Source organism: Penicillium bovifimosum (assembly GCF_028826915.1).
Source record: "Penicillium bovifimosum strain IBT 22155 chromosome Unknown utg000002l_segment0_segment0, whole genome shotgun sequence".
In the NCBI taxonomy this organism is placed as follows: Eukaryota; Fungi; Ascomycota; class Eurotiomycetes; order Eurotiales; family Aspergillaceae; genus Penicillium; species Penicillium bovifimosum.
The window spans coordinates 2,479,795-2,504,952 of record NW_026622711.1 but is presented as its reverse complement, the minus strand read 5'-3'; the positions used below and the strand labels follow the sequence as shown (position 1 = coordinate 2,504,952).

The window sequence follows — 25,158 nt, the reverse complement described above, 5'->3', positions numbered from 1 at the left end:
GCAATAATAATCCCTGCTGAAGAAATTTCCGGTATGAAACCTGCCTTTTGCCGGGAGAAAACTTAAGTTCATTACTTTAGAATCTAGGTAGCAGGAGAAACCAAGACCGATTACCAATAGCACATGCGCAAAGTCCAGAATAGGCATGTGACCTTCCCTGGATCCCACTTGCAATGCTTTGGTCGCGATTCGTCATAGCACAGACCTGGTGCATAGGGTATGCACTATCCTTTCTGGATGGTCATTCGTCTTGAAGTCATACGAGATCAAGTATTGCACATGCCATGTGCGAGGTTCATTGTACAATACACTCCATGGACACTTCATACTGGGGTTGTTCAATGGAAATAACGGAAAGAGATGAAAATGTGAGGCGCATGGTTCTATCGACTTTTGCGTCATGGCGGAAGTATATGGAAGTATGTGTTGGTTGTATTTCAAGAATTTGTCCTGCATAGCGAGGATATTCGTTCTCCAAGAGCTAACAGCGATGTCCCGTAGTTGGAACATTTCAGCCTTTGATACGTGCTTCAGGCCTCTGGGCAGTTCGCCGCAAACCCGGGATTTAGGCTCAGATACTACGTACATACCGTCTACGCAGTGAGAAAACTTATGGAAGGACTACTCATGGGCATGCTAACGAGGTAAAAGATATTAATTCTGAAAAAAAAGAAAAACAAGCAATGCACAGAATCGACGACCAGCGTCGAACAGCTTCTATTGCGGGAGCCCAGAGCTATGGGCTCGGAGATGGAGCGGCTTCCCGCCAGCTCAAACGCGAGGGAGGTAATGGGGTGGAGGCCGCGGGGCCGGGAGCGGCAGAAGAAGTTGCGGCAGCAGGAGGGGTCAGGGGGACAGGAGCGGCAACAGCGGGGCTCGCGGGGGAGGAGGGGGGCGGAGGACGCAGCGGAGTCCTCGCAGACATCCATGCCGGGAGAGTACTCCCGGACACTGGTGTCGGCCGTCGCCGGGGCGGGAGCGGCAGAGGACACGCCCAACTCCTCACAGACATCCATGCCGGGAGAGTACTCCCGGACACAGGTGCCGACGGTCGCGGCCGAAACACCCACAGACACCTCGATGCCTTCCATGGGCATCAAGTCCTCCATTGGAGGAACGGTGGCTGGCTCCGCGGCGGCCGCAGGGGAGAGGTAGAGCCCCAGATGGTTATTGAGCTCCCACCACCGGTTGCTGACCCCCATATTATAATGGAGGGTCATGGCGGCAACCAGGTGGTGGGAGTGGAGGATGGGGAGGAGGTTGGAGGAGTAGTCGGAAAGCTGGACTGAGAGATGGTTAGCATGCGCTGTTGCTTCGATGCCAACAGTTGATACTTACCAGGGTATGGCAACCCTGCCCAGTGGAGACCGAACCACAGGAACTCCGGCGTCAGCATCACCCGGAGTATCCACGCATTTTCGGTGCCCGGGGCCACGACCACGACCAGGTTGGTATGGAGCCCAGAGAGCTCCCAAGCCAGGACGAACATCTCTGGTGCCGCGGCCCCCCAAACCAGCTCGTCAAAAAGGCAGAGCTGGTCCCACATAAAAAGGGTACCAGGCCGGTACTCGCCAGCGAGTACCTGTAGGTCAACCTTCCTGAAGGAAGGAAAGGAATGATGGGACGGACGAGGTGAGATAGACACGGAAGAAGCAGCCATGGTCCTCATCAACGTTGTACAGATGGGATAAAACAGGAAAAGAACCAAGAAGAAGATGGGATGAAGCGAAGGTAGGTGGGTTTCTACAGAGAAGGAATGTGACCGATGAGGGAGTCTCACTATGCTTTATATCCGTTCAGTCAGGCTGAGTTCATTGAGAGCTCATTTGAATGAGCCTCGATGTATTATCACTTCATAGTGAATGTCAAATTAGAGTGAAACGAAGCTTCAATGGCTCTGAGTGGTGCTTCCATTAGATCTGCTGTTATTTAGAATGAATAGCAATCTAGTTGGTCGAACAAGGAAATTGAGAAGTATTTGCTGATTCAATATCGAAGTCTCTGCCATCTCAAATTCAATGCAGATGTGGTTACTATTGAGGTATGTTCGAACTACTTCAATTGTTCAATGTTAGGGCAACATTGATCCCAACTGTAGGTTGCCTAGCCTGGAATTGCGAGGACTACGCCGGCAGTATTCAGACAATCTAATTGAATGTGAGACCTGTCAAACTGAAGATAATGTCGGTCTTAGTAAGGTTCGAGTAATGGACCACCTGAGCAAGCACAATAAGCCAAAGGTGAATGACATTTGAAGTCACATCCTTGCTTAATGGGGATTGATTGATTGATTAAAATGACTGGTGAAGAGCGACGCTTGGCATTCCAAGCCAGCAGATGACAGCGTACCTAGTTTATTCTGTATGATGCCTGATCTACTACATACTGTAGTAGCGACTACACCATCCTTCACATAGAAGCACCTGATGCTCTTGAACCCTAATTCCGAACGCAGTAGTTAGGTGGCCCGGGGCCCCAAATATTGCGTATGTAATCAGCATTTCAGCACAGCGCCGGGCCCCATTGCTCGAAATGAGAGTCTACCTAGCTCATTGTGTATATTTACTCCGGTGCGGAGCTACAATGATGCCCAATTTGCATCTACCTATGACATTGGACCCTGGGGAGATAGACAGGTCATAGAGTGATATGCTTTACAGATACGAAGTCTACTGTCAAGGACGAAGTAAAGAACTCGAAGAACTTGCTGGGACATCAGTAATTCTTCCAACCACTAGAGGTAGAAGCGTACCTATTTAGCTTTTGATCATATCCTTATGGGATGGGGACTTTGCCCGGATTCCAATAGAACAGGGATCTCATGATTATATCTCACAGCTTCCACTTTGACATTGTGACCTATGGTTTGATTGGTTTCGGTGACTCGTGACTTCCTCTCTAGAAGGAAGTTCAAAGGCTAACAGACACTGGCCACTTGTGGCAACAGTGTCAGTCTATTATCTGGAGCTGATACGCCGTGAATCGGTGACACTACGTTCTAACAGATGCATATAAAAACCGACACAATGACGTCTGGTCGGAGTCTGGTCCTGCCCAAGTGGCGTGGAGAGGGCGCACGGGCCAAAATGTGGCTTAGTGCTTAGTCAAGTAGCGAATTTCGGACCTCCGGAGTCAGCGGGGAATCCCCAGATGTTGACGGCCCGAGGTCAAGCGTGCCTCAGGGAGCTAAACCCTTGTCTTCCTTTCACCTTTTATTCCCTCGTTGTCTTGTTCAATCTTGACAACAATTTGTTTTTCTTCCCAATTACTTCACCATGTATCGTTCAATGCGTCGATTGCCGCGACGCCTTCCGATTGCTCCTACTGTTTCCTTGCGGGCATTACGATCTTTCACATGCGGTTATCCTCGGATGACGCCTGTTAACCCTCCCGTATCCACCACCCTCCCCTCAGACGCGTACCAGCTGCTGTCCACCCAAGAAAAAGCTGGTGCCGCTGAAGATGCGCTCTACGAACAACAAATTCGCGATGTGGAAGCATGGTGGAGGTCGCCTCGCTACGAAGGCATCAAGCGTCCCTACACAGCGGCGGACGTCGTGAGCAAGCGTGGCTCTTTGCAACAAACATACCCTAGCTCGTTGATGGCGCGGAAGCTTTTCAATCTTCTCAATGAGCGAGCGGCTGCTGGTCAGCCCGTTCATACCAGTGAGTTCTCAGAAGGTTGAAGCCTCGAATAGGATAATTCTAACCTCGGTTCTGCACTCAGTGGGAGCTATTGACCCCGTACAAATGACACAGCAAGCGCCCAACCAAGAGATTCTCTACGTTTCTGGCTGGGCTTGCTCTTCACTCTTGACGAGTACCAATGAGGTATCCCCCGATTTCGGCGATTATCCCTACAACACTGTGCCGAACCAGGTGCAGCGCCTGTTCAAGGCGCAGTCGATGCACGACCGTAAGCAGTGGGATGCCAGGCGCAAAATGACTGCCGAGGAGCGCAAATCTACGCCTTACACTGATTATTTGCGACCAATTGTTGCGGATGGTGATACTGGGTATGTCTAAAATGGGGACGTAACGGAACGAACTCATCGCTAATTTTCTCTTGCAGCCACGGTGGTCTATCGGCCGTTCTCAAACTCGCCAAGCTCTTCGCAGAGAATGGTGCTGCCGCCGTTCACTTCGAGGATCAGTTGCATGGTGGCAAAAAGTGCGGGCATCTTGCAGGCAAAGTGCTCGTCCCAATGGGCGAACACATCAACCGACTGGTCGCTGCTCGCTTCCAGTGGGATATGATGGGCTGTGAGAACTTGGTTATTGCCCGAACCGACTCCGAGAGCGGTAAACTCATCAGCAGCGCTATCGATGTTCGTGATCACGAATTCATCCTTGGTGTCGCGGAAGATGTGGAGCCTTTGGCCGAGACTCTTCAGGCCATGGAGCGAGAGGGCGCATCGCCTAAGGAAATTGACGCATATGAGCTCGAGTGGGTCAAGAAGCACAAGCTTGTGACCCTCGACGAAGGTATGCTCACAAAATCCTGTTTTTAAAATTGCAATCGCTAATGATCTGTAGCTGTCGACGCCCACCTTGAATCAGAGGGAGCTCCCCAGTCTTCCCGGGATGCCTACAAGGCCTATGTCAAAAGCAATCCCGACCTCTCCTTCTCTCGCCGCCGTGCCCTAGCAAACGACTACGCCAAGACGCCCGTTGTCTGGTCGTGTGATAGCCCGCGTACTCGTGAGGGCTTCTACCACTACCGTGCAGGATTCCCTGCTGCCACCAAGCGCGCGAAGGAATTCGCTCCCTACGCGGATCTCCTCTGGGTCGAGACCGGTGATCCTAATGTCGAGAAGGCCGGAACACTAGCTGGCGACGTGCGCGCAGCATATCCCGGCAAGAAGCTTGTCTACAACCTCAGCCCTTCATTCAACTGGATGGCCCATGGATTTGATGAGGCCTCGCTCAAGTCTTTCGTTTGGGATATCGCCAAGCAAGGGTAAGTCTGGGCTTCGCTTTATCTCTTTTGCTGTGGCATTGACTAATAACTATCAGATTCGTTCTCCAACTCATTTCTCTGGCTGGTTTGCACAGCAACGCCACTATCACAACCGAACTGTCCCGCGCGTTCAAGGACGAGGGAATGTTGGCTTACGTCCGTCTTGTCCAGGCTCGCGAAAAGGAGCTCGGCGTCGACGTCCTCACCCACCAGAAGTGGAGTGGTGCCCCATACATGGATAGTATTATGGGTGCTATCCAGAGTGGAAGCAGCAGCAGCAAGAGCATGGGCGAGGGTAACACCGAGAAAGGTAAGATTCCATGCAGTGTCTTCAGGAAAGAAACGAATTGCTGACCCTGATCTCTAGATTTCTGAATTGAAGTCGAGACTATGTATTGATGTATTGGAAAATTCTCGGTGGTGAAGCATAGAAGTCGCTTGATGTGCAAATATAATGATTTTCGTTTCCCCTTCCATTATCTGGCGGCCTTGTCCACAACAATTTATCGAGTCAAGGAATCAAGCAGCGTCGGGATCTACTGTAACATTGCAGCTACGACTTTTGAGACCTACTGTCGGGAAGTAGGAAGGTAAAAGTGAGAGAGTTTTATTTGGGAAAAGAGGGGCGAACTCCCAAATTACAGCAATGCCTTGTCATCAATCAAAACACAGATAGAAGCCAACCTCTATCTGCACACACCCTCAACCTCAGGCGGAACTTGCTATACATCACGTCAGTCTCAAACGAGGTCTACCGGCCAAAACACAGAAAACTAACCAGACAAAAGTTACTCATACAGTTCCCCGTGCTGCCGTCGGTTCTACAGGGATGCCCATTCGGAATCTGAGAAACGGTTAGACACGACAAGGCAAAACACCTAAGATTATTTGATCTTACAAGAGGTTTCTCTGCAGCCATTACAGCGCCGACAAGGACCATGAAAGCAAGGAGGAACAAACGCATGTCGAAATGATGCAAGTATGTCCTTCAGGTTGGGATATAACTCGAAGTCTGGTCCTTAGAACTAGGCTTGCAGATGTCCCGGTATTTATAATAGTATCTTGGTTGTCTGGACCTTCATTCCCTTCGGCATCTCGCATGTCTTGCCCTGGACGTGTTACAGGGTCGAATTGTGATGCTGTCGTGGAGCAAACTGCCGTGAAGCCATTCGGAGAAGAGTAACTAGGCTAGAGGGTACTTTGTTCGTTCCCGGACTTGGCTGTGTCATAGGCTAGTCAATACAGATTCACGAGGCCTGCATCGATCTACACACTAACCTGAAAAGTCCGTTATGATATCGGCTATATCTCATTATTTCCCAATTTCGTTTGACTACGCCTTCCTTCTTACGCGGGTTTCCGATGCGGCACTTATTCTAGTACCCGAAAGAACAGGCTATATGATTGCATTCTATTGACCGAACTACTGGCCACCCCCTATGTTTTGCGCATCTCTATTTCGAATTGGACCATGCGATGCTACTCCTGAGGTCCCACGACATCCTGAGATACCTGAATATGCGGCTTCTCCTTATTTGGCCAGCAGCCATTGGTTCCAGATTCTTAGAGCTTCGGCCACTCTCTGGTTCCAGGACAATACGTGTCAATTTGATTGTGTGGATATAACTGTAGGTTATTCCATGCGCCCTCGAGCAAATCATTAACGCCCGGCGGCTAAGCTGAAAGGGCCACTATCACGAACTATCAATACATGTCTTATTGAATCCCGTGTACAGATTTGTCTATGAATAGCTCGATTTGCGAAGTAGTTAATAAATCTAAGACAACGTAGCACGGAATCGAGCAGGCTGTGCTTTCCGTGACCATGTGTGTTGAAATGCTGCCCGAGGTCCTCGGCACATACCTAAACATCACAAGGCGAGAACCTTGGAAGAGCTTCACACGGCCTTATCCCACGTTACATCTCCAGTCATACTATTGCATTCTCAGAGGCTGGATGGAAATTTCTGACTGCGCTTGAAGGCGCTGAAGAATAGCTTCGGGAAATTTTCTGATAAGGCTACATCCCAAGCCCGCTCATGAGGGTCTGTAGAGGGATGACGATAATGTCATCTTGCACTAGGCATGGATATTTCCCTGGCTCCATCTGTAACCTCCAAGATTCAATTTTGAGCTCTATGTCGTGAAAGGCGATCCCATGACAAGGACAGGAAATTCAAATTCGCGAATAATTATATGGGGCTGTAAAGGATTAGCTCTCGATTATGGCCAGGAGGTGGGCATTTTGGCGAAATACCTTGTAGTTTGCAACAACAAATTCCAGCCTTACATTAAGCCTGTGAGTCTTCCTGATATTGCAGGCTTCAAAACTCGAAGTAATCCAAGCGGGACAAGGACTGTTAGCCCATATAAATGGATCCAGATCGATGCTTGCGTCGCTAGGTGCATCTGACAGACCTATATCATAGTTCATATTGGCGGTGCTTTGTACAGTCCAGGTATTGGTGAATGATTCGGCTCTTCCTCGGGCTGTTACCTCCGTTGTCTCGACTAGCATGGTTTGGAACCCATTCAACAAAATGTTGTAGGAAGCGTCGCCGAGCTTTGTGAGGCTGATCCTAAATGGAATTGCGCGGTTTAGAAAAAGACAAGACCCGTCTAGAAGGTCGACCCTGACTTTCAAGGACAAGTGTAAGCCAGTATCCAGGTCTCGCGGGCTAATATCGATAACGCATTCTTGAAAATACACCGATTGGGGAGTCCTCGGACTTGGTAACGGATACACGGAGATATTTCGAGTCTTAAAATTGGTTAGACCGAATCTTCGTACCTCTCTTTGATGGCACACTGTTGCTGAGACATGGAATTCCTACCTTTTGAACGGTTTTTCTTCCTCTGACGACCACACTCAAAGTAAATCGAATCTCAGCTGGGGAACTCGATGTACCTGTTGAGGGTGGGCATGTCCTCAATAAATGGGTCTTCGGTCTGCGCCAGCATGGCCACTGGCCAGATTTATGGCATTCAATAACATCATCTGGAAACTGTGAATCAAGGAAATATGTATTAGAATTGGCTTCACATAAACAGGTCCAATATCAAAGGGTAATTACCGTGATAGAGAATTGGAGGACATGGATTCCACCCCCGATAGTTACACTGGAGCGTTTCAAATCCTTCATCAAAGGGTCTGAAGGGAAGATTCGACTGGACTTGATAAACAGCTAGAGCAAGTTGATGTCAGATACGCCTAACCTGGAGAAGCAATTGTCACCTTCGCACATACATTGTGGCTCTCCGTTCGTCTGCCGTTGTTCAATCTAGACGTCGCCGTTCCCGACAGAGTAAGAACAATCGAGGAGATATCGGCAGGCGACTCGCTGCATAAGATTATCTCGCCCGTCACAGTATCTAGATCTGTATAAACCGCTTCTTTTTGATCTAACCTCAACTCCACTGCGAGCGGTGATTGCGAGAGCCGGAGGAAGTTCATTTCGAAATGATTAACGCAAGTCAGTCACAGTCCGTTCGTGCTTTGACTGGGGAATATAAGCAACTCTCTCTTATAGTAGTGAGCAGGCTCAACCTTGCGGTTCAAGAACTATGACCTCAATTCGGTGCAGCGCAAATGGGGGGACCTTCATTGGGATGTCTCACTTGTAACTCCAGGTTCCGGCGCAATTGCAATTCTGTGCCTCGTGGGCTTTCGCGGAATGTTAGTTATTTTTAGGTAAACAAATGGTGCGTATGCTCGAGATATTTGCTAGGGTTATGAGCACCGTTCATAGATGAAGATGAGTGTCTAGAAGAGTCTTGGCTTTATTGGCCAGTTGGCCAGTGGACAAGGGGCTGAGCCTCACGCTAAGATGTGTGGCTTGCGGCCTAAGTTGCAAACGGGCTACTTATTATGCACCCTGACTTCTGCAATCTTTGCATGCTTCCACATCTTGATCCGTAGAGCATTATCGAGAATAGAAACCATCATCAATCATCATCCAGTCTACTCTTCTTCCCTCGCAGTCTTGCCTTTTCGCAAAGGAGTCCAGCCTCCAGGACAACATGTGCTTCTCAACGATGCAGGCTTGTACAGCCTGTCATACCTCGATCGCAACCAAACCGGCTTGGCATCAGGGATTGCGGCTCGGACTTTCAGCTCTCGCACCCTCACCACTCGTTTCACCTTGTGTGCAAGTCAAGATATGATGACTCCGTTGAATCGACCTTGGTCATTTCACCATGCACGACAAAGTGAGGGAAGCGACAACACGAATGATGGTCATTTGTCTCGGGTAAGTGTAGAGAGGAAATTGCTTGACCTCCGGACCTGCGGCAAGCCGAGGTGACAATCCCCGTCATCGCCAGAATATTAAGCCCCCAGTTGACCGCGCTCTCCCTCTGTCATAACGGGCCACTATTCCGCTTTATCCCTCAACCCCCCTGAAGAGCAGTAACTGGTCGATCATATACATACTTCTTTGTCAACTGGGGTCTAAAGCCCCATGTCGGATTCCATGGAGCCTAAGGATCTGTCTGATCATATTAGACTGCATGATATTTCCAACCGGGGCTCTGCTGTCGCCTCGTCTAGGGACTCAGGACATCAACACAAGAGCAGCCCCCTCCGTCGGTATCCAACACGCCGAATCAAGCTGATACAAGGTTCGGTCTTGAGTGCCAACTATCCGGTACCGAGTCCTATTCGTAATGCTATTCAGCCAGAGTACAGAGGCCCGGAGGGGGATCTCTCTGAAGAGTTTACGCAAATGAGATGTGAGTTACCCAACTGTCTCAGTAACGGTACAACCGATTCGAGTATGTCATAACATCCTGACCCTATCTGCTTTGAATTAGATACTGCTGCAACATGTGACCCAGATGAATTCACCCTCCGCAATGGTTATAATCTCCGTCCCTCGATGTATAATCGGCATACAGAGCTCCTCATCGCCATCACGTACTACAATGAAGATAAAGTACTTACAGCACGAACCCTGCATGGTGTAATGCAAAATGTTCGTGACATTGTCAGCTTGAAAAGGACCGAATTTTGGAAAAGAGGTGGCCCGGCGTGGCAGAAGATCGTCGTTTGCCTTGTGTTCGATGGGATGGATCACTGCGATAAAGGTACACTCGACGTTCTGGCAACCATCGGAGTTTTTCAAGACGGAGTGATGAAACAGGATGTGGATGGGAGAGAGACGGTTGCTCATATTGTTTGTTGTCCCTACTCCTGGTCTCCACGTCTGGTAAGCAGATCTAAAAGCTAATGATATCTAGTTTGAATATACCACACAGCTATCGATTACTCCAAAGCAAGAGCTGGTCCGTCCATACAAAAATGACCCAGCCAATCTGCCCCCAGTTCAGATGATGGTTTGCCTGAAGAAAAGGAATGCGAAAAAGATCAATTCACATCGGTGGCTCTTTAATGCATTCGGACGCATATTGAACCCAGAAATCTGCATCCTAATTGACTCGGGCACAAAGCCAGGACCTAAGTCTCTACTCGCTCTCTGGCAAGCATTCTACAATGACAAAAATCTAGGCGGAGCCTGCGGCGAAATCCACGCCCTTCTCGGCCACCGATGGAAAAAGCTTCTTAATCCCTTGGTTGCAGCACAGAACTTTGAATATAAGATTTCCAATATTCTGGATAAGCCCCTGGAGAGTGGGTTTGGCTATGTGAGCGTCCTCCCGGGTGCATTCTCCGCCTATCGATACCGAGCGATTATGGGCAGGCCTCTCGAGCAGTATTTCCATGGAGACCATACTCTTGCTCAAAAGCTGGGTAAAAAGGGTATCGACGGGATGAATATCTTTAAGAAGAACATGTTTCTGGCAGAAGATCGCATTCTCTGCTTTGAATTAGTTGCTAAGGCCGGCAGCCAGTGGCGGCTCACATATGTGAAGGCATCGAAAGGGGAAACTGACGTCCCAGAAAGACCGGCGGAGTTTCTGAGTCAACGGCGGCGATGGTTGAATGGCTCTTTTGCGGCTTCGCTCTATTCAATCATGCATTTCAATCGCATATATCAAAGTGGGCATGGGATATTTCGGTTGCTATTGCTTCATATCCAGTTGGTTTACAATATTTGCCAGTTGGTGATGACATGGCTTTCACTTGGTAAGTTGACTTTGGTCCGGTGGTACTTACCTTGTCGAGTACCAGGACCGAGGAATAGGCAAGACGATGAAGATGACGACTAATCTCTATTAGCATCCTACTGGCTCACAAGCTCTGTCATTCTGGACATTGTCGGAACACCAAGTTCATCTAACAAATTCCACAGCTGGCCCTTCGGAAACCAAGTGACCCCAATCGTCAACAACCTGCTGAAAATCGGCTACTTGACATTCCTCATGCTCCAATTTATCCTAGCTCTCGGGAACCGACCAAAAGGGTTCGTATCACAGCCCGAACTTCAAACTCATAGCCCTAAGCTCCCCTCAACATAACTAATATATCAACCACAGCTCCAAATTCCTCTACACCCTCTCTATCGTCTACTTCTCCGTCGTCCAATTCTACCTCCTAATCCTCTCCTTCTACCTCGTCGCCCAAGCCCTAACCCCCGAAAACCTGAACTTTGACTTCACCCACGGTTTCTCCACCCTCCTCTCCGGCTTCATCGGCTCAACCGGCGGCATCGTCCTCGTCGCTCTAGTCTCCACCTACGGAATCTACTTCGTAGCCAGCATTCTCTACGCAGACCCATGGCACATGATAACCTCCTCCTGGGCCTATTTCGTCGGCATGCCCTCCACAATCAACGTCCTCATGGTCTACGCCTTCTGCAACTGGCACGACGTCTCATGGGGGACAAAAGGCGCCGACTCACAAGACAAACTCCCATCTGCACAGACAAAAAAGGAAGACGAGATGCCCTTTGTCGAGGAGTTGGAGAAGCCGCAGGTTGATATTGACGAGCAGTTTGCGGAGACGGTGAAGAGGGCGTTGACGCCGTGGCAGGAGCCGAGTGAAGTAGAGACTGTTGCGCTGGATGATTCTTATAAGGCTTTCAGGACGAATTTGGTTCTCTTGTGGACTTTTAGTAATGGGTTGCTGGCATTGTGTATCAACAATTCCAGTATTCAGAGGCTTTGTTTGACGGTGGGGTTTTCTTCCCTTTCTTTGCTGTTGGTTGCTGTCGCTAATTACTTCTGAGTATAGTCGACATCGACGACTCGCACGGCGTGGTACTTCAGGGTCGTACTGTGGGCAACGTCTGGTCTCTCGATCTTCCGGTTTTTCGGGGCTTTGTATTTCCTATTGAAAACCGGGGTCTTATGCTGTGTTTCCAGGCGCTGATTCGACACTTGACTTGTAGACGGAATGGACTTCGGTTTTCTCTGTGTTTCTGGGGGATAGACGCTAATACCTATCTCGGCCTCGTTTTAAGACTAGATTGTCCGCAATATCATTCTCTGTTTCGATTCTTACTTTAGATGCTTTCCATCTGTACCGCGGAGTACACTACCTCAGACTACTAGTTGAATGACCTAGAGACCTCTTCTAGGTAAATAGCATGTGATACCAGTCTGCATGTCTGGTCTATGCGCTTGGTATGGTGTTGCGGTATTAGCGGTATAGATGAGCTTTTACGGACATACAGACTCCTGTAAGGAAGTTCAAGTCAAATCTATAAGCGCGCACTGAAAATCAAATGAGGAAATAGATGTATTCAGAGTTGTAGATAGTTCTGGTACATACGCGTATATACCGCTTTTGTTAAGTACCGTCTTGGTGTATATAACAGCGGGTTATGTATCTGTTCTTTATGATTCCAGCCACATATAATTCCAGCCACATTCTGACGAAGATCTACGGTACTCAAGTAAGAGCATTTTATTCTTCTTCACTATGACCAGAATTGGATTTGAACTACAGCACTAGAAAAGGAAACAGAGCAGTCAACAATCTTGTTTGCTGTCAGCATAAATGGAAAGCCATCCACAGATCGAGTCATATAAGAGAAAAGCCCACAGAACATGACTTGGAAACATCCCAAAGCAAGCAAAGCAATACCTTACAAGGCCGACTATCTGGACAGAAATAGCCATCAAAGAAATACATCGGAAGAGAAACCAGAAGGAAGAACGAAAGAGACCCAAGCACAGAGACAAAAGGGCAACACTGTAAGGGCTCAAGCAGAAATCGAGAACGCGTATCCCTGAGACCAAACGAGAAAGAGCCGTGAAGAATCGTCATGGAGGCGAGAAGGAACCAAATCATATAAAGTTACGCCGCGGGGAGATAAATTGGCAGAGTGAAAACACCATTTTACCATCAAAAACCGAAGAAGTTAGAAAGACACGAAGTCGCTGAAAAACGGAAAAGGTATCGGCGAGAGACGAGGGTATCAGCCTAGTTGACACGGAACGAGTCGAAAATAACTGTATGACTGGTCAGAATACATGTATACAAGAGACGAATATTGGCGAAACATACCTTCTTGACCTCGGCGGCAACCGCTACCGATCCACATCAAAGTGTTCAAGAATGTGTATCGCTCGTCACCGGTCTCCATGGACAGATTGACGCGGTACTTGTAGCTGCTGGGGTTGACTCCATCGGCCATGTTAGCATCGATGACCTTCTCCAGAACGTCTTTGGCGCCTGTCAACCATCCTTCTGTGCGGACAATGATAAACGCTGGTGGCTCATCAACGGTCTGGAGGATGTAGTTGGCACGAAGGTTGGTGGTAGAATCCTTGGTCACGATCTGTGTATCTTGACCGCCGGGCTGTTTCCAAAGGTTAGTCACCAGATAAGAGAAAGACTGAACTGAGTTGAAGCGGAAAAAGTGAGACTTACCAGAACGACACCCTTGCCCCATCGACCGGCCCATTGACCGCCGATGAACGAGACCCACTCTCGCTGGCCCCAGACACCGGGACCAACAGAAACCTTCGGGTTCATTTTGATGCTCATGCGGAAGTCCAGCTCGAGCGTCGGCGCGGGGATCTGAAGTGAACGGGCGACATCGCCTTCAGGGAATGTGTGAAGCAGGTTGTTGGCCGGGATCGAGTCCTTCATGACACTGAGGTAGGTCTGGCATTCGAGCAGATGTTGGCGCTGGCGACTGGTGTTCTTCGCGCGAACCTGCTGGCAGTAAATGCATTGGACGGAGAGACACTGTTTATACACCGTTAGCTTTTTGTATCGCAAACGTATAGCTGTCCAAGCTCCATATTCATACCTTGTCTTCTTCCTTTGCGCGGAACTCCACGAAAGCCGCGTGCACATCGTCCAGCGGAGGCGCGGGCAGGCCCGAGGTCGATGACTTGGTCTTGGGCTTGGGGGTCGGGCGCGAAGGTGTAGCATTTGGCGGCACGGAGGAAGCCCCAGTAGCTGGAACCGGGGTGGCCATCGCGGCGCGATTCTGCAGGGCCTGCAGTGGAGTCTGCAAAGGAGTGGCATGAGGGTTGACACCGTTGGTCATGAGAGTGCCATTGGGATTTGGAATGGTACCGGGGCCAGCTGCTGATGGGGTGGCAGTTGGGCCACTGGGAGTTCCCGGATAGCCATTGGGGGCACCGATTCCGTTAGGGGCGGCCTGGGCGGGCTGGGAAGGCTGCGGCGCGTTGGGGTGACCTCGCAGACCGGGACATTCAAGAAGATGTTGTTTCTGTCGCGAGGTGTTCTTTGCTCGAATTTGTTGACAGTAAATACACTGCACGGAGAGACACTAACACATGCACAAACCCCAAAACGGGTTTTCGTATGTTAGTGACGGACAGGTCGTGGGTGAAATATTACGAAATACGCAGTCACGCACCTTGTCATCTTCCTTGGCGCGGAACTCGACAAACGCCGCGTGTACCTCCTGGTCGACAGTACGACCCATGATGAGGGGAAGGAGTAAAGCAATATTTTCGGCTGCTCGTAATGTCAAGTTGGGAGGAGAATGGGAATGGGCGTATGGTCGCGTATTTGTAAAGTTGGAGGGGTTAGGGAGAGAGAAGAAAAGAAATTGGAAAACGAAGACGGGAGATTACGCGGGTTACGCGCCCTGCGTAATTTGGAGCACTGCTTACGGTACCCTCAGCGATACTGCGTATATTACTAGTATAAGAGATATTTCTATGTATAAGAACATTATTTTCATATCTTAAGGCTATTTTATATTCGATAGAATTATTTAGTGAACTATTACCTCTCCTCCGCAGTATTTGGAGCTTATTTGGTGCTTCTGAGGTAGCTGTTGTGGCTTGACGCGATGTATCGGCCTATGGAGACCAACAAGACGCGGTCGGGACATGGCTCACAACAGAGCAATAGGTGAGTAAAATTTATGAAAATAGCTGCCTAAGAAGACTGGAACATCGAGATGTGCCCTGAACAATGTCTATAAACAGTTAATATGACATTATCCCTACTGAGTCTCGCCAAATTACCCATGAACCCGGGCATAAGCCTATCTCCCCACTCGGATGATTCAGGGCACACGAGGGCACACTCGGATCAGAGAGATGCTATGATTGGATTTCGTGGCAGAAGAATAATATCCATTGAGCAAATTTCGCGCAATAAGCGTAAGCAAAACAGAATCAACAGTGTTTATAGCCATCGATATAGTATAGGAATCTGATATTCGTTATATACAAAGTTTACTTGAAACTTGTATAGTCGTTCTGTTCCAGGGTTCGCATCTTGAGGTATTATTACTGAACGTACATATCCGTATCCCATACGCGATACTGTCAACTACGACGGTTCCTGGTAAGATTGGGGTAGAAACGTGCATTGAAAATAACTTCATTCACTGCCTAGATTTCCGTATTAAACATTAAAAAAGAATTCGACCCTACGTTTCGTGTATGTCCGTATGGGTCTTTCCGCGACCCTGTCGTTTCCTCCGCAATAACAATATTATTACCAGCTGCTCATTAGGTATGGGGTAGGGGGGTCAGTGATGTAATGTGCTGGCACAGATCGCGTCAATAGGTTCGTTCGTGGATCAGCAAGTCGCGTGGCACTCGTCATTCGGTATTCGCGACGAGGCGAGTTGAGACGCGCACATCGCTGAGTAGAGCTAAATTTTCGTATTTTCCATCGTCACCATTACTCTGACGAATAGCGAGCTCTTCATAAGTGCATTGTCAATCGTGTGTTCGTATTCATCGTGAATATTCGGTCATCATCATTCATCTCGAGCTTGAGCGCACTGCTCACGTTTACATTCCGGAAAGTTTCAGGTGAATCTCGCCGTATCGATAACGGACTCCGTGCTCGAAGGTGCTCTCGTTGATGTATTCATCCTGGTGGACATGCAACACACCCTTGGTAGCCAGCGTGAGTACGTTCATCAGAGCCTGAGTCGCGATAGCGCGCGTAGTGTTCTCGGGCGGCAGAAGACTCGCGAAGGTGGTCTGCCTGACTCTACCCGCGAACGGGCTGGATAGGTTGCTGTGCGGACTTTGGCTCGCATCTCTCGCGTTGTCTTTAACGACATGCATCTTGGATTTCATGAAGTCAATGAAATTCCAGCTTTCCCGATCAAGTGTCGCCATGACGCGTTCAATGGCAGAGCGTTTGCTCGGCGACAGCGAGCTGATACGCTCGCGGTCTGTCGCAAGTTCACCTTCCAGATACTGGGTAAGATCCAGATCGTCGCCGAACTCGCCCAGCTCGGGTTCGAGTTGGTCTTGGCCTCCGAGATAGCTGCGACCGGCGAGAGGACTGGCGCTCGTGAGTCGGCTTCGGGCCTTATGTCCTTGGGAGGACATCTCGCTGACACTTCCAACTCGCTGTCTCTGTCGATAGCTTTGAATGGAGGCGGTGATGTTCCACGGCATCTGGGACGAGTGGTCATCAATCAGACTGGAAGGCGCATCACGGCCGACTTCGGCCTCCCTGTTCAGACGGGCGATGTTCTCGCGGCTGAGATGGTCGGCCTGTTCATCTCTGGCACGCACGCGGCGTCCCTCTGAGACCTCTTCGTCGTCTGATTTGCGCTTTCGCTCATTCTCCTTGGGGTATCCGCCGATGGCTTCGAACAGTTCCTCGCCTGAGTAAAAACCGAGCGGATGCGGCTCGCGGCCCGTTCCCAATCCGATTCCGACTGAGCCAAGCCCTTGACCTAAAACCCAGAAAGCAGCGTTCTTCTTTGCAACGGTGGGGATCTTGTTCTGCTCCTTCTGCTTCGCTGCTTGGATCATATTTGCGACATACTCATTGTTCCACTGGGCTAGTGTCATGTTTCGAAGTCCCGTGGCGTCATCGGATATGATTTCCTTCGGACGTCTCACACGGCGGGTTGTCACTGCTGGGACCTCAATCGGTTGCTCAATCCCATCGGAGCCTTCATTCGGTTGACGTGTGTCTGGTTCCTCGTTGTGAAGGTCTGCTTCTGCGAGTTGGTTATCGAGTTCCATCATATCGTTTCTCTGGACCGCTCCCCAGGTCTCGTCAACCTCCATCTATCAGGAAAGGTCAGTGAGAAATTCTTTGCCCTGGCATGGGTTCTTGATACTTACGGGGTCTTCCCAGAGCTGGCCTTGCTGGTTGTCAACGGCCTCCCGACTCTGTCTCAGTCTATCGCTGGACTTCCTGGCAAGAGGAGAGTTATCTTGAGCACCGAGCTCGATGATATTGCCATCCTCATCAAACTCGAAGTCAGGCTGAAGCAAAACCCCCTGCTCGTTGCCCATATCAATCCTTTCCATACCGCCGACAACGTCGTCCCTGTTCGCAGACGCATTGGCATCCTCCAGCCCAAAGACGGCGCCCTCGCCCAGCATATCATCAGACGGGAGCTCAAGCTGCAGGCTCGACAGCTGCGAAGTCCCAGATAAACTGTTATTGGGTGACTTGGTCCAGAGACCACTGAGCTGGCTCAAACTATCATCTGCAGTAGAGGTGAAGTAAGACAAGTCAATTTCCAGCCCTGGGAGAGCTGTCTCGGGTAGGAAAGATGGGTCATAAGGCAGGATCAGGTTGCTCGGCCTGGGAAGATGTAAGTATTTGATCAGAAAACCAGTCTCATACACCTCATTCGGTGGCACTCACTTGGTCTGTCCGGCGGCAGGATCAAGTCCACTCCCCGGCACGATCTTCAGCTTGGAGACCATTTTGTCATGCATTGCCTGTGTGTCAAGTAGAATGTACCCGCACTGCTGGTTGTACACTCGAGAGACTCCGTAGCTGATGCAATTCGTTAGTTCATTCGAGGAGACATCATAGAGTGGCAGATCTCACAGCAAGCTCCCCTGGAGCCGGAGGGCCATCGGCGCCTCCGGGTTGATGATCACCCGGCACGCATTGGGGACGTCGACGTCTTGTATGGCTTTTCTGTTGAGTCTTCTGGCGATGGACCGAGATCCCAGTGTTGCGACGAGCCTGTGTACAGGGAGCTGTTAGTACTGACTTGTGAGTCGAAGGGCGGTGCGTTCTTACCAGATGGTTGCGACACCATGCTCGGGCGAGGTGAGGACTAGAGTGAGCCAGCCAGTGAGCCTTTTGTCTGATTTGTTACCGAGCGTGGGAGCATTTCCACTTACTTTCATGGCTGTAGAACATGGTTGCGACACCAGTGTACTTGAGTGACCACTTCGCCCACAAGTCTCAGCACAGGTGAGATGCTCAGATGTGAGTCGAGGGTCGTGTGGCTAGGTTGAGGGAAGTGGTGTCCTTCGGTGGGATTTGTTGCTGAGGGGCGAGAATGGATTATCAGATGTAAGTTGGTTTCGACGTCGAGATGACTACCAGCCGCAGAGTGGACGGGGTGTGCGTGGATGGACAGCGTTGGATGAAAGCAATCCAGAAGTTTGATGAAGTAGCGAGAAAATTGGGGGGTAAAATGAGGGAGACAGAGATGCAAGCAGCAAGTCACAAGACGAAGATGGAAAGTTGGTGAGTGAACTGAGGTCCAAGGCTGAGCAGACAATCGACGAAAGAGGTGCTCTCTACACAGTACGCTTCTACGGCACTACCCAGCGCAAATCAAAGTTCCCGTTGACACATGTCGTTTCTAATTACATTTACCTGGACTCTTTCTCTGTTATTTCCAGCGGTTTGATAGACCAATCCAACTCACATAGAGGCAGTGGTAGGGGCCATAGGAAGACTTTGCAGGGACTGGGATCAACCACCATATTAAAAGAACTAAATCTTGCTTTTCCTAAGACTCTTTGGAAACCATCAGTCAGTTGACCAAAATGCGCGAGATCAACACGAGGACCATGCGAAAGGACGAAGCATAACTCTAGAAAGGCAATATGGAGACCAAACCAACGAAACCGAACTCTTTTGGCACAAAAGTATAGACGTAAAGACAATCAACTATGGAAGATCTGAAAGTAGATGGAAAGCACCCAGAAATCTCCCACCCAGAGCGATTTATAGGATGCACGGGGGTATGGGACAAAGGACATGCAAAGGCAACACGGAAACACCACCAGATGGCCACTGACTAAATTCGGGTAGAAGCTTAGTCGAGAGGAATTCCTTCGTACTCAGAGTAGCCCAGAGCCAAGTTCATGTTTTCTATACGAGTTGTTAGTATCATAGACCGTTGAGTAGAAGAGCTGTCAAAACTCACGTAGGCACTGGGTGGCGGCACCCTTCAGCAGGTTGTCAATGGTGGCGCAGACAACAACACGCTCACCGCTGGAGTGGACGGCAAATCCACCAATGTCGACACCGTGGCGGCCGGCAATGTCCTTGACAAGAGGGGCCTCGCCGACGATCTTGACGAGCTTCTCACCGGCGTAGCGGTCCTGGTAGAGGTTGCGGATATCACGAGATGTCATCTTCTGCTTGAGAGGAATGCTGATGGTGTGCTGCAAAGAAATGTTAATGACTATGGGGATAAACAAGGAGCGAGCGAACTCTAAAAGCACTTACGGAGATACCCTGGAACCAAACAGCGACGTGGGGGATGAAGGCAATGTTGGTGCCCAATTGCGAGCTGATCTCACGCTCGTGGATGTGGTCGGTCAAGCTGTAGGGGATGAGGTTGTTGGTAAGGAACTGCACGTCGTTCTTGGGGCTGGGCTTGGTTCCAGCACCGGAGTATCCAGAGACACCGAAGGTGGTGGGCTGGCCGCCAAGGAAGGGAACGAGAGGAGCAATTCCGAGCTGAGCGGCGGTGGCGTAGCATCCGGGGTTGGCAATACGAGTGGCCTGGGCGATCTTGGACCGCTCAACGAGCTCGGGAAGACCATAGGTCCACTTGGGGTCGAAGCGGTAGTCAGCGCTCAGGTCGACGATGACGTTGCCGGTCTTAGAACCCTCATCGACGGCATCGACGAAAGGCTTGCAGATACCGTTGGGCAAAGCCATCACCCAGCAGTCGATGTCGCCGTTGGCAGACATCTTGCGGACATCCTCCGGACTGAGGTTCTCGTAAGTAATCTCACGCTTTTCGTAGCCCTGGAGCTTCTTGCCAGCCAGCTCGCGGGACGAGACGTGACGGAGATCCATGTTGGGGTGAGCATTGAGCAGGTTGATGAGGGCCTGGCCGGTGTAGCCACGGGCACCGATGAGAGCAACCTTAGCGGGCTGGGTGTTGGAGATGTTCTTCTCTCCGAGAGGAGGGTTGGGGTTGGTAGTCGCATAGGTGCGGAAAGCGTTCACAGAAACGGCGGGACGCTTGGCACGGCTCATGCGCAGCGCGTTGCTGGTGGTGGAGAAGCCACGCTTCTGCTCAGCAGAAGCGCCGCTAGCACCAAAGCCCTTGCCGATGTTGGCGGCGGCCTCAGCGGCGCGGTGGAGGCGCGCCTCCAGGTTGATGTCACCGAACATCTGGCGGCCGTGCTCGTTGAACTCCTGAACCAGCTGCTTGACCTCCTCACCATTCTCAGCGCCATACCAGAACAGGACTTGTCCATCACGGCTCAGGCTGCCCTCGGCCTTGTCGAAGAACCAGGTCAGGTTCTCGTCGTCCTCCTTGACAGTCCATGCCAACTTGGGGAAGTCCTTCTTGATGCTGGCGAAGACGTTGTCAGCGACATTGGTCAACCAACCGGACTTGGTGATGGTGAAAGTGGCCAAGTGGGCCATCTGAGAGTTAGGTTGCGGAGGCAGCACAACACCCAAAGCCTCCATGGGCTCGTCGCAGTAAATTTTGAAGTCCTTCTCCTTCATGCCTTCGACGTAGCGTTCGACGACGGCGCGGGCATCAAGGCCTTCACGGTCACGGAGCAGCACCTCCTTCAGAGCATCCATGTTCTCAAACTCGGACAGCTTGGTCTTGACGTGAATCTTGTTACCGCGGCGAATCAGGGTACCGGCACCGGAGTCGGTGAAGAGCTCCTTCTGGAGATCGGCGGGGTGGATGATGGCGACGCTAGATGAGCGAGGAAGGTCGCTGAGAAGTTCCTTCATCTCCTTGATCTTGAGACGAGTGCCGTGGCGCACCCACCATTGAGTCATCAGGTGGTCGTACTCCTCATCGAGGTTAATAACGGAGATCTTCTCGCCGGTATCACCATTGAAAAGGCCACCCTTCTCGGCCAGGTAGACGATTTTGAGGGGCTGCAAAGAGCGGGCAAGCTCACCAGCAGCCACATCCGCATTGACATTCAGCACCTGGCCGTCGGGGGTCTCGGCCATAGAAGTCAAAATGGGTAGACAGCCAGCAGCGATTGCGGACTCAATGGGGGCCTTGTCAACACCATTGATCTTGCCAACCAGGTTGTACTTGGGCTTGTCGAGGTAATCGGCCGAAAAGACGCCCGCGGTGATGGGACGAGCACGGATACCGATGCGTTCGAGTTCCTCCACCAACTTCATATTCTCCTCCAGGAAGAGCTTGCGGGCCAAGGCCATGGTCTTACCATCAGTCACTCGAATTCCATCCTCGAATTGAGGCTCAACACCGGCAGCCTCCAGCATGCGGTTGAGCTGGGGCCCGGCACCGTGGACGACAATCGGGTACAGACCGACATGGTTGAGGAAAGCGAGAGCGGAGGACAGGGTCTCAAGGTGCTCGGTGATGATAGCACCGCCAACCTTGATCACGGCGAATTGCTGGGACGACACGGAGGTGAAGTGTGACAGGTACTGCTGAACCTCGCGCTTAGAGCCAATGTTGCTCAGCAGCTGCACGACAGTACTGCGGGTGGCGGTCAGGTGAGGGTCCGTCGAACGGGAGTAGGGGCGACACTGGCGGAGGGAGGTGGCAGTCTTAGCTGCAACTCGAGGAGCAGTTGATGCGGAGAGAGTACGGAGGGGCTTGCACGAAGCTCTCCGCACAGCGGAGCGGAGGGACATCATCTTGGCAACGCACATGCGGCAGCCTCAATGGTCTCACAGTCAGCTGTGGGTGGGAGAGGCCCCAAATATGTATAGGTGGGTGGGAGAGGTAGGTGAAGGTGAGAGAGTGAGTCAAGAGAGATTTTCCAGATCATCGGCCGGGCCTCGGAGCGATAACTTGGCCCAATGACTGGGGGAAGGCGGTGGGGCCCCTACGGCCCCCTTCTAGTGAGCGATTTCGCCCCATCTTTAAGTGCGTCTTTTCATTCTCATTTCTATTAGAAGAGTTGACTGTTGTTGAATTATGTTTTACGTTCTTTCATAGCCAAACTATACAATAAAGTCCCGTACTGTGTAGCACAAAATATTAACATTTGTGTGGCGCCATACCCGGGACCAAAAATCTTCATATTCCCTCAGATCAATTTCTGCTTAGACTTCCCCAAGCGAGCGCACTTCCTCCGAAAAAGCCCACTTTATCCAACTCGGAGATCGTAAAACGTCATCCTGCTTGGGTTTAGTCTCAGTTATCTGATCCTGCTCCCGCCTCTAACTCGTTGCTTTCGGCCACCACTATCCACTTCCCTCCACCCGGGCTGGATCTCTGGTTGGTTGTCTGCGCTTTTTTTTCCTCGACAGGGCATACCAAGCGCTGCTCCCACTGGTCTATCCGAGGACTTGATGGAGACTGCTATTCTAGCCAGACTCTGATTCCCCCCGGCTCAACAGGGGTTGACACACGCATCCAACGGAATCCGCCCGGAGTGGCAGGATATATATCCCAGACTTTGCTCGGCGGGCACTTCACGATAGGAAATTCCGAACGAGTACCTACCTTAGAAGGTCCACCGATGCTCAAGGGTTGCCGGGCCGGGACATCACTGGAGCCCGGGTGCCTTGCAGAATGAGCTCATTGACGGTTGCAGCTTCCATGACAATCCCTGTACATTGCACTCGCGGGTCGGATGGCTACCAGGTAGGTTGGAAGCCATCTACGTGGTTTCCAGCTTAGGTAGTGTCCGGTGTCGGGCCCTGGCCCTAGTACTAAGTGCATTCGGCTTCTAAATGAAGCTAACTGGTAAATTCATGGGGGTTTCTCCTATTCTTTCTTGCATATCGATCGTCCACAACCTGAGGTGGTCCAGACTGAATTGCCCGTTGCCACCTTGGAAGCTGCATACCTGGAAGGTATAGGTATCTTATGTTGCCTTGCCTTCAAGGCGTAGATCTTGAAAACGTGCTACATTATACTAAGTGCAACTTTCCTACCGTCTAGACAACCTAGGAAAGCCGAAAATTCGACAAATACTGTAGTATGAAAACAGGCTAAGGAGATTCATTGCAGCGAGAAAGCACCCGATGGCATCTGGTAAGCATACTTGAAACACGACATCATCGAAGTATCATTTACATATTCACCCGTCGACTGAGTCGCACAATGCGACTAAAACCAGAACCGGACGATCTCATATCGTTGCAGGGGGAAAAATCAAGAGGAGTTGGTCATTGAAAACACGCCAAGAAAAAAACAGGAGGAGGTATTAGCGGCTGTGAAGAAAACGAGGAAGGCCACATGGGCCCCAACAACAGTAAGCCCAGTAAAATTCAAGATCCCATGTCACAGAGAAGTCGTAAGTCGCGCGCAAGTGCGACTTTTAATGCTTGGTCGCAAGCACTGTATATGGGGTCAATGGTAAGTTCAGAGGATCGGGAGAGTTTGAAGGGCCGCTTACCGGAAGGCACAATAATGACAATGAGAAGAACAATCACGCAGATGACTAGACACACGCGCATCTTCATGTCTTTCCACCACATATCTTTGCGCACGCGGTTGGCGCCTCGGCGGAATCCCTGGGCTGAAACGGCGAGGTTGTCGGTCTTGTCTTGGAGAGAGTCCAAGTTCTCACCACGTTGTGAGACCTTGTTGATGTTTTCGCGCATCACACCGACGGTATCGTCGATTTGCTAGAGAGAAGAAACCGGGTTAGTCCTATTGTGGCAACAAAGCGTCCCAGCCTTCGCATTTCGACTATAAACCCAAAGCATGCGTGCATTGCGTCGCAGATGGCCGGAGTCGGTTGCTTATGGCCACGGACGCGATGCTCGCAAGCATCTTGGAGAATGAACTCACTGCTTGCAAGGCGGCAGTGCGCTGATTGCCATTCTGTCCTCCAGCAGGAGCTCCGTTGGAGCCCGAGGGGATATAGGGATCGTAGGGTTGTTCGGTGGCGGCCATTATGGAAGTTGCGATGAGTTTAAGAGGTTTTCAGCTATGAATGAACAGTATTCTGGTGGTTCCCAGATGACCTCGCGGGTGCACTAGGGGTTGCTCTGTTTTGACGAAAAAGCGCCGCAGACAGAGAGTACGGAGCACTGAAATCGACGTAGACGGCGGGAATGAAGCGGTAGCTATGGCAGGTTGATAAGAACCGGGATGTAGGGTAACGGCCTGTGACGGAGAGTGGAAGGAATTAACGGTTGTTGTCTGGATGAAGCTGACAAGTCGGGTTGCCGCTGAGGCGGCCCAGAGTCACGTGCGGTGGCGTTCTCAGTACAAAGGCTTCCGGCTTTGGGGTCAGTGCTACTATTTTCAGTCCACTAGGTACTCCGTAGGGAGTAGAACTATTGGTATCTATTGGACATAAATGATCATTCGTCTCATCTGTTGCGCACTATCGTCTATCCGTCGTTCTCAATTTTGTGGTAGACTCGAATGTTGACATGGGGCGGTCTGAATTCGCTCTACTGCGAGTCTGCGACCAGCCACTTGTGACTTGTCTGAAGTACATCATCAGTACAGAGACATACGGAAACTTTACGCACACAGTATGTTCTCAGGGTTCGGGATATAAGTTGTCTACATCAGCACATCTCTCGAAATCGGTTCAACTATATGGCTGCCTACTAGGTATTGAGAGTCGAAGTGTCCACGTTGCTCGAGGAACGGGGCCTATTTTTAGCAGCAACTCCTATTAGGTAACATTACTCGGGTCCGGCCCCGAGTGGATCCTCCAGCGCTCAAGTCTCTTGACATGAT

The 25,158-nt window shown here is 50.6% G+C and overlaps 10 protein-coding genes across 10 annotated transcripts; 3 read left to right on the top strand and 7 right to left on the bottom strand.

Annotated features, from left to right (window-relative positions):
• Positions 1 to 654: 654 nt before the first annotated feature.
• N7515_002137 (uncharacterized protein) lies at positions 655 to 1,660 on the bottom strand (the record flags this gene model as incomplete). Its single annotated transcript, XM_056662881.1, has 3 exons — positions 655 to 660; positions 690 to 1,285; positions 1,339 to 1,660. 3 exons carry the CDS (start codon positions 1,658 to 1,660, stop codon positions 655 to 657), a joined length of 924 nt encoding a protein of 307 aa, XP_056524994.1.
• Positions 1,661 to 3,275: 1,615 nt separating this feature from the next.
• Positions 3,276 to 5,335, top strand: N7515_002136 (methylisocitrate lyase ICL2; the record flags this gene model as incomplete). The annotated part of the gene is made up of 6 exons (XM_056662880.1): positions 3,276 to 3,666; positions 3,728 to 4,016; positions 4,073 to 4,485; positions 4,537 to 4,960; positions 5,017 to 5,270; positions 5,328 to 5,335. The coding sequence occupies 6 exons, from the start codon at positions 3,276 to 3,278 to the stop codon at positions 5,333 to 5,335; spliced, it is 1,779 nt and encodes a 592-aa protein (XP_056524993.1).
• Positions 5,336 to 7,889: 2,554 nt separating this feature from the next.
• On the bottom strand, positions 7,890 to 8,414 carry N7515_002135 (uncharacterized protein; the record flags this gene model as incomplete). The annotated part of the gene is made up of 3 exons (XM_056662879.1): positions 7,890 to 7,958; positions 8,035 to 8,145; positions 8,208 to 8,414. The coding sequence occupies 3 exons, from the start codon at positions 8,412 to 8,414 to the stop codon at positions 7,890 to 7,892; spliced, it is 387 nt and encodes a 128-aa protein (XP_056524992.1).
• Positions 8,415 to 8,976: 562 nt separating this feature from the next.
• N7515_002134 (uncharacterized protein) lies at positions 8,977 to 9,325 on the top strand (the record flags this gene model as incomplete). The annotated part of the gene is given in 2 exon segments (XM_056662878.1): positions 8,977 to 9,210; positions 9,221 to 9,325. Coding segments are annotated over 2 exon segments (339 nt in total), but the record flags the coding sequence as incomplete, so codon positions are not given.
• Positions 9,326 to 9,420: 95 nt separating this feature from the next.
• N7515_002133 (CAZyme family GT2) lies at positions 9,421 to 12,230 on the top strand (the record flags this gene model as incomplete). The annotated part of the gene is made up of 6 exons (XM_056662877.1): positions 9,421 to 9,691; positions 9,773 to 10,134; positions 10,199 to 11,045; positions 11,139 to 11,322; positions 11,396 to 12,032; positions 12,093 to 12,230. 6 exons carry the CDS (start codon positions 9,421 to 9,423, stop codon positions 12,228 to 12,230), a joined length of 2,439 nt encoding a protein of 812 aa, XP_056524990.1.
• A 1,056-nt stretch (positions 12,231 to 13,286) lies between these two features.
• N7515_002132 (DUF3237 domain-containing protein) lies at positions 13,287 to 14,769 on the bottom strand (the record flags this gene model as incomplete). Its single annotated transcript, XM_056662876.1, has 5 exons — positions 13,287 to 13,315; positions 13,371 to 13,665; positions 13,737 to 14,057; positions 14,122 to 14,595; positions 14,701 to 14,769. 5 exons carry the CDS (start codon positions 14,767 to 14,769, stop codon positions 13,287 to 13,289), a joined length of 1,188 nt encoding a protein of 395 aa, XP_056524989.1.
• A 1,330-nt stretch (positions 14,770 to 16,099) lies between these two features.
• Positions 16,100 to 18,443, bottom strand: N7515_002131 (Rad21/Rec8 N terminal domain protein; the record flags this gene model as incomplete). Its single annotated transcript, XM_056662875.1, has 6 exons — positions 16,100 to 17,344; positions 17,402 to 17,870; positions 17,934 to 18,068; positions 18,123 to 18,263; positions 18,321 to 18,357; positions 18,425 to 18,443. The coding sequence occupies 6 exons, from the start codon at positions 18,441 to 18,443 to the stop codon at positions 16,100 to 16,102; spliced, it is 2,046 nt and encodes a 681-aa protein (XP_056524988.1).
• Positions 18,444 to 19,353: 910 nt separating this feature from the next.
• On the bottom strand, positions 19,354 to 22,157 carry argEF (bifunctional acetylglutamate kinase/N-acetyl-gamma-glutamyl-phosphate reductase; the record flags this gene model as incomplete). Its single annotated transcript, XM_056662874.1, has 3 exons — positions 19,354 to 19,409; positions 19,465 to 19,705; positions 19,770 to 22,157. The coding sequence occupies 3 exons, from the start codon at positions 22,155 to 22,157 to the stop codon at positions 19,354 to 19,356; spliced, it is 2,685 nt and encodes an 894-aa protein (XP_056524987.1).
• A 1,619-nt stretch (positions 22,158 to 23,776) lies between these two features.
• N7515_002129 (SNAP receptor SNC2) lies at positions 23,777 to 24,357 on the bottom strand (the record flags this gene model as incomplete). Its single annotated transcript, XM_056662873.1, has 3 exons — positions 23,777 to 23,796; positions 23,855 to 24,086; positions 24,253 to 24,357. The coding sequence occupies 3 exons, from the start codon at positions 24,355 to 24,357 to the stop codon at positions 23,777 to 23,779; spliced, it is 357 nt and encodes a 118-aa protein (XP_056524986.1).
• Positions 24,358 to 24,391: 34 nt separating this feature from the next.
• Positions 24,392 to 24,742, bottom strand: N7515_002128 (uncharacterized protein; the record flags this gene model as incomplete). The annotated part of the gene is made up of 2 exons (XM_056662872.1): positions 24,392 to 24,570; positions 24,598 to 24,742. Coding segments are annotated over 2 exons (324 nt in total), but the record flags the coding sequence as incomplete, so codon positions are not given.
• Between the last annotated feature and the right edge of the window lie 416 nt (positions 24,743 to 25,158).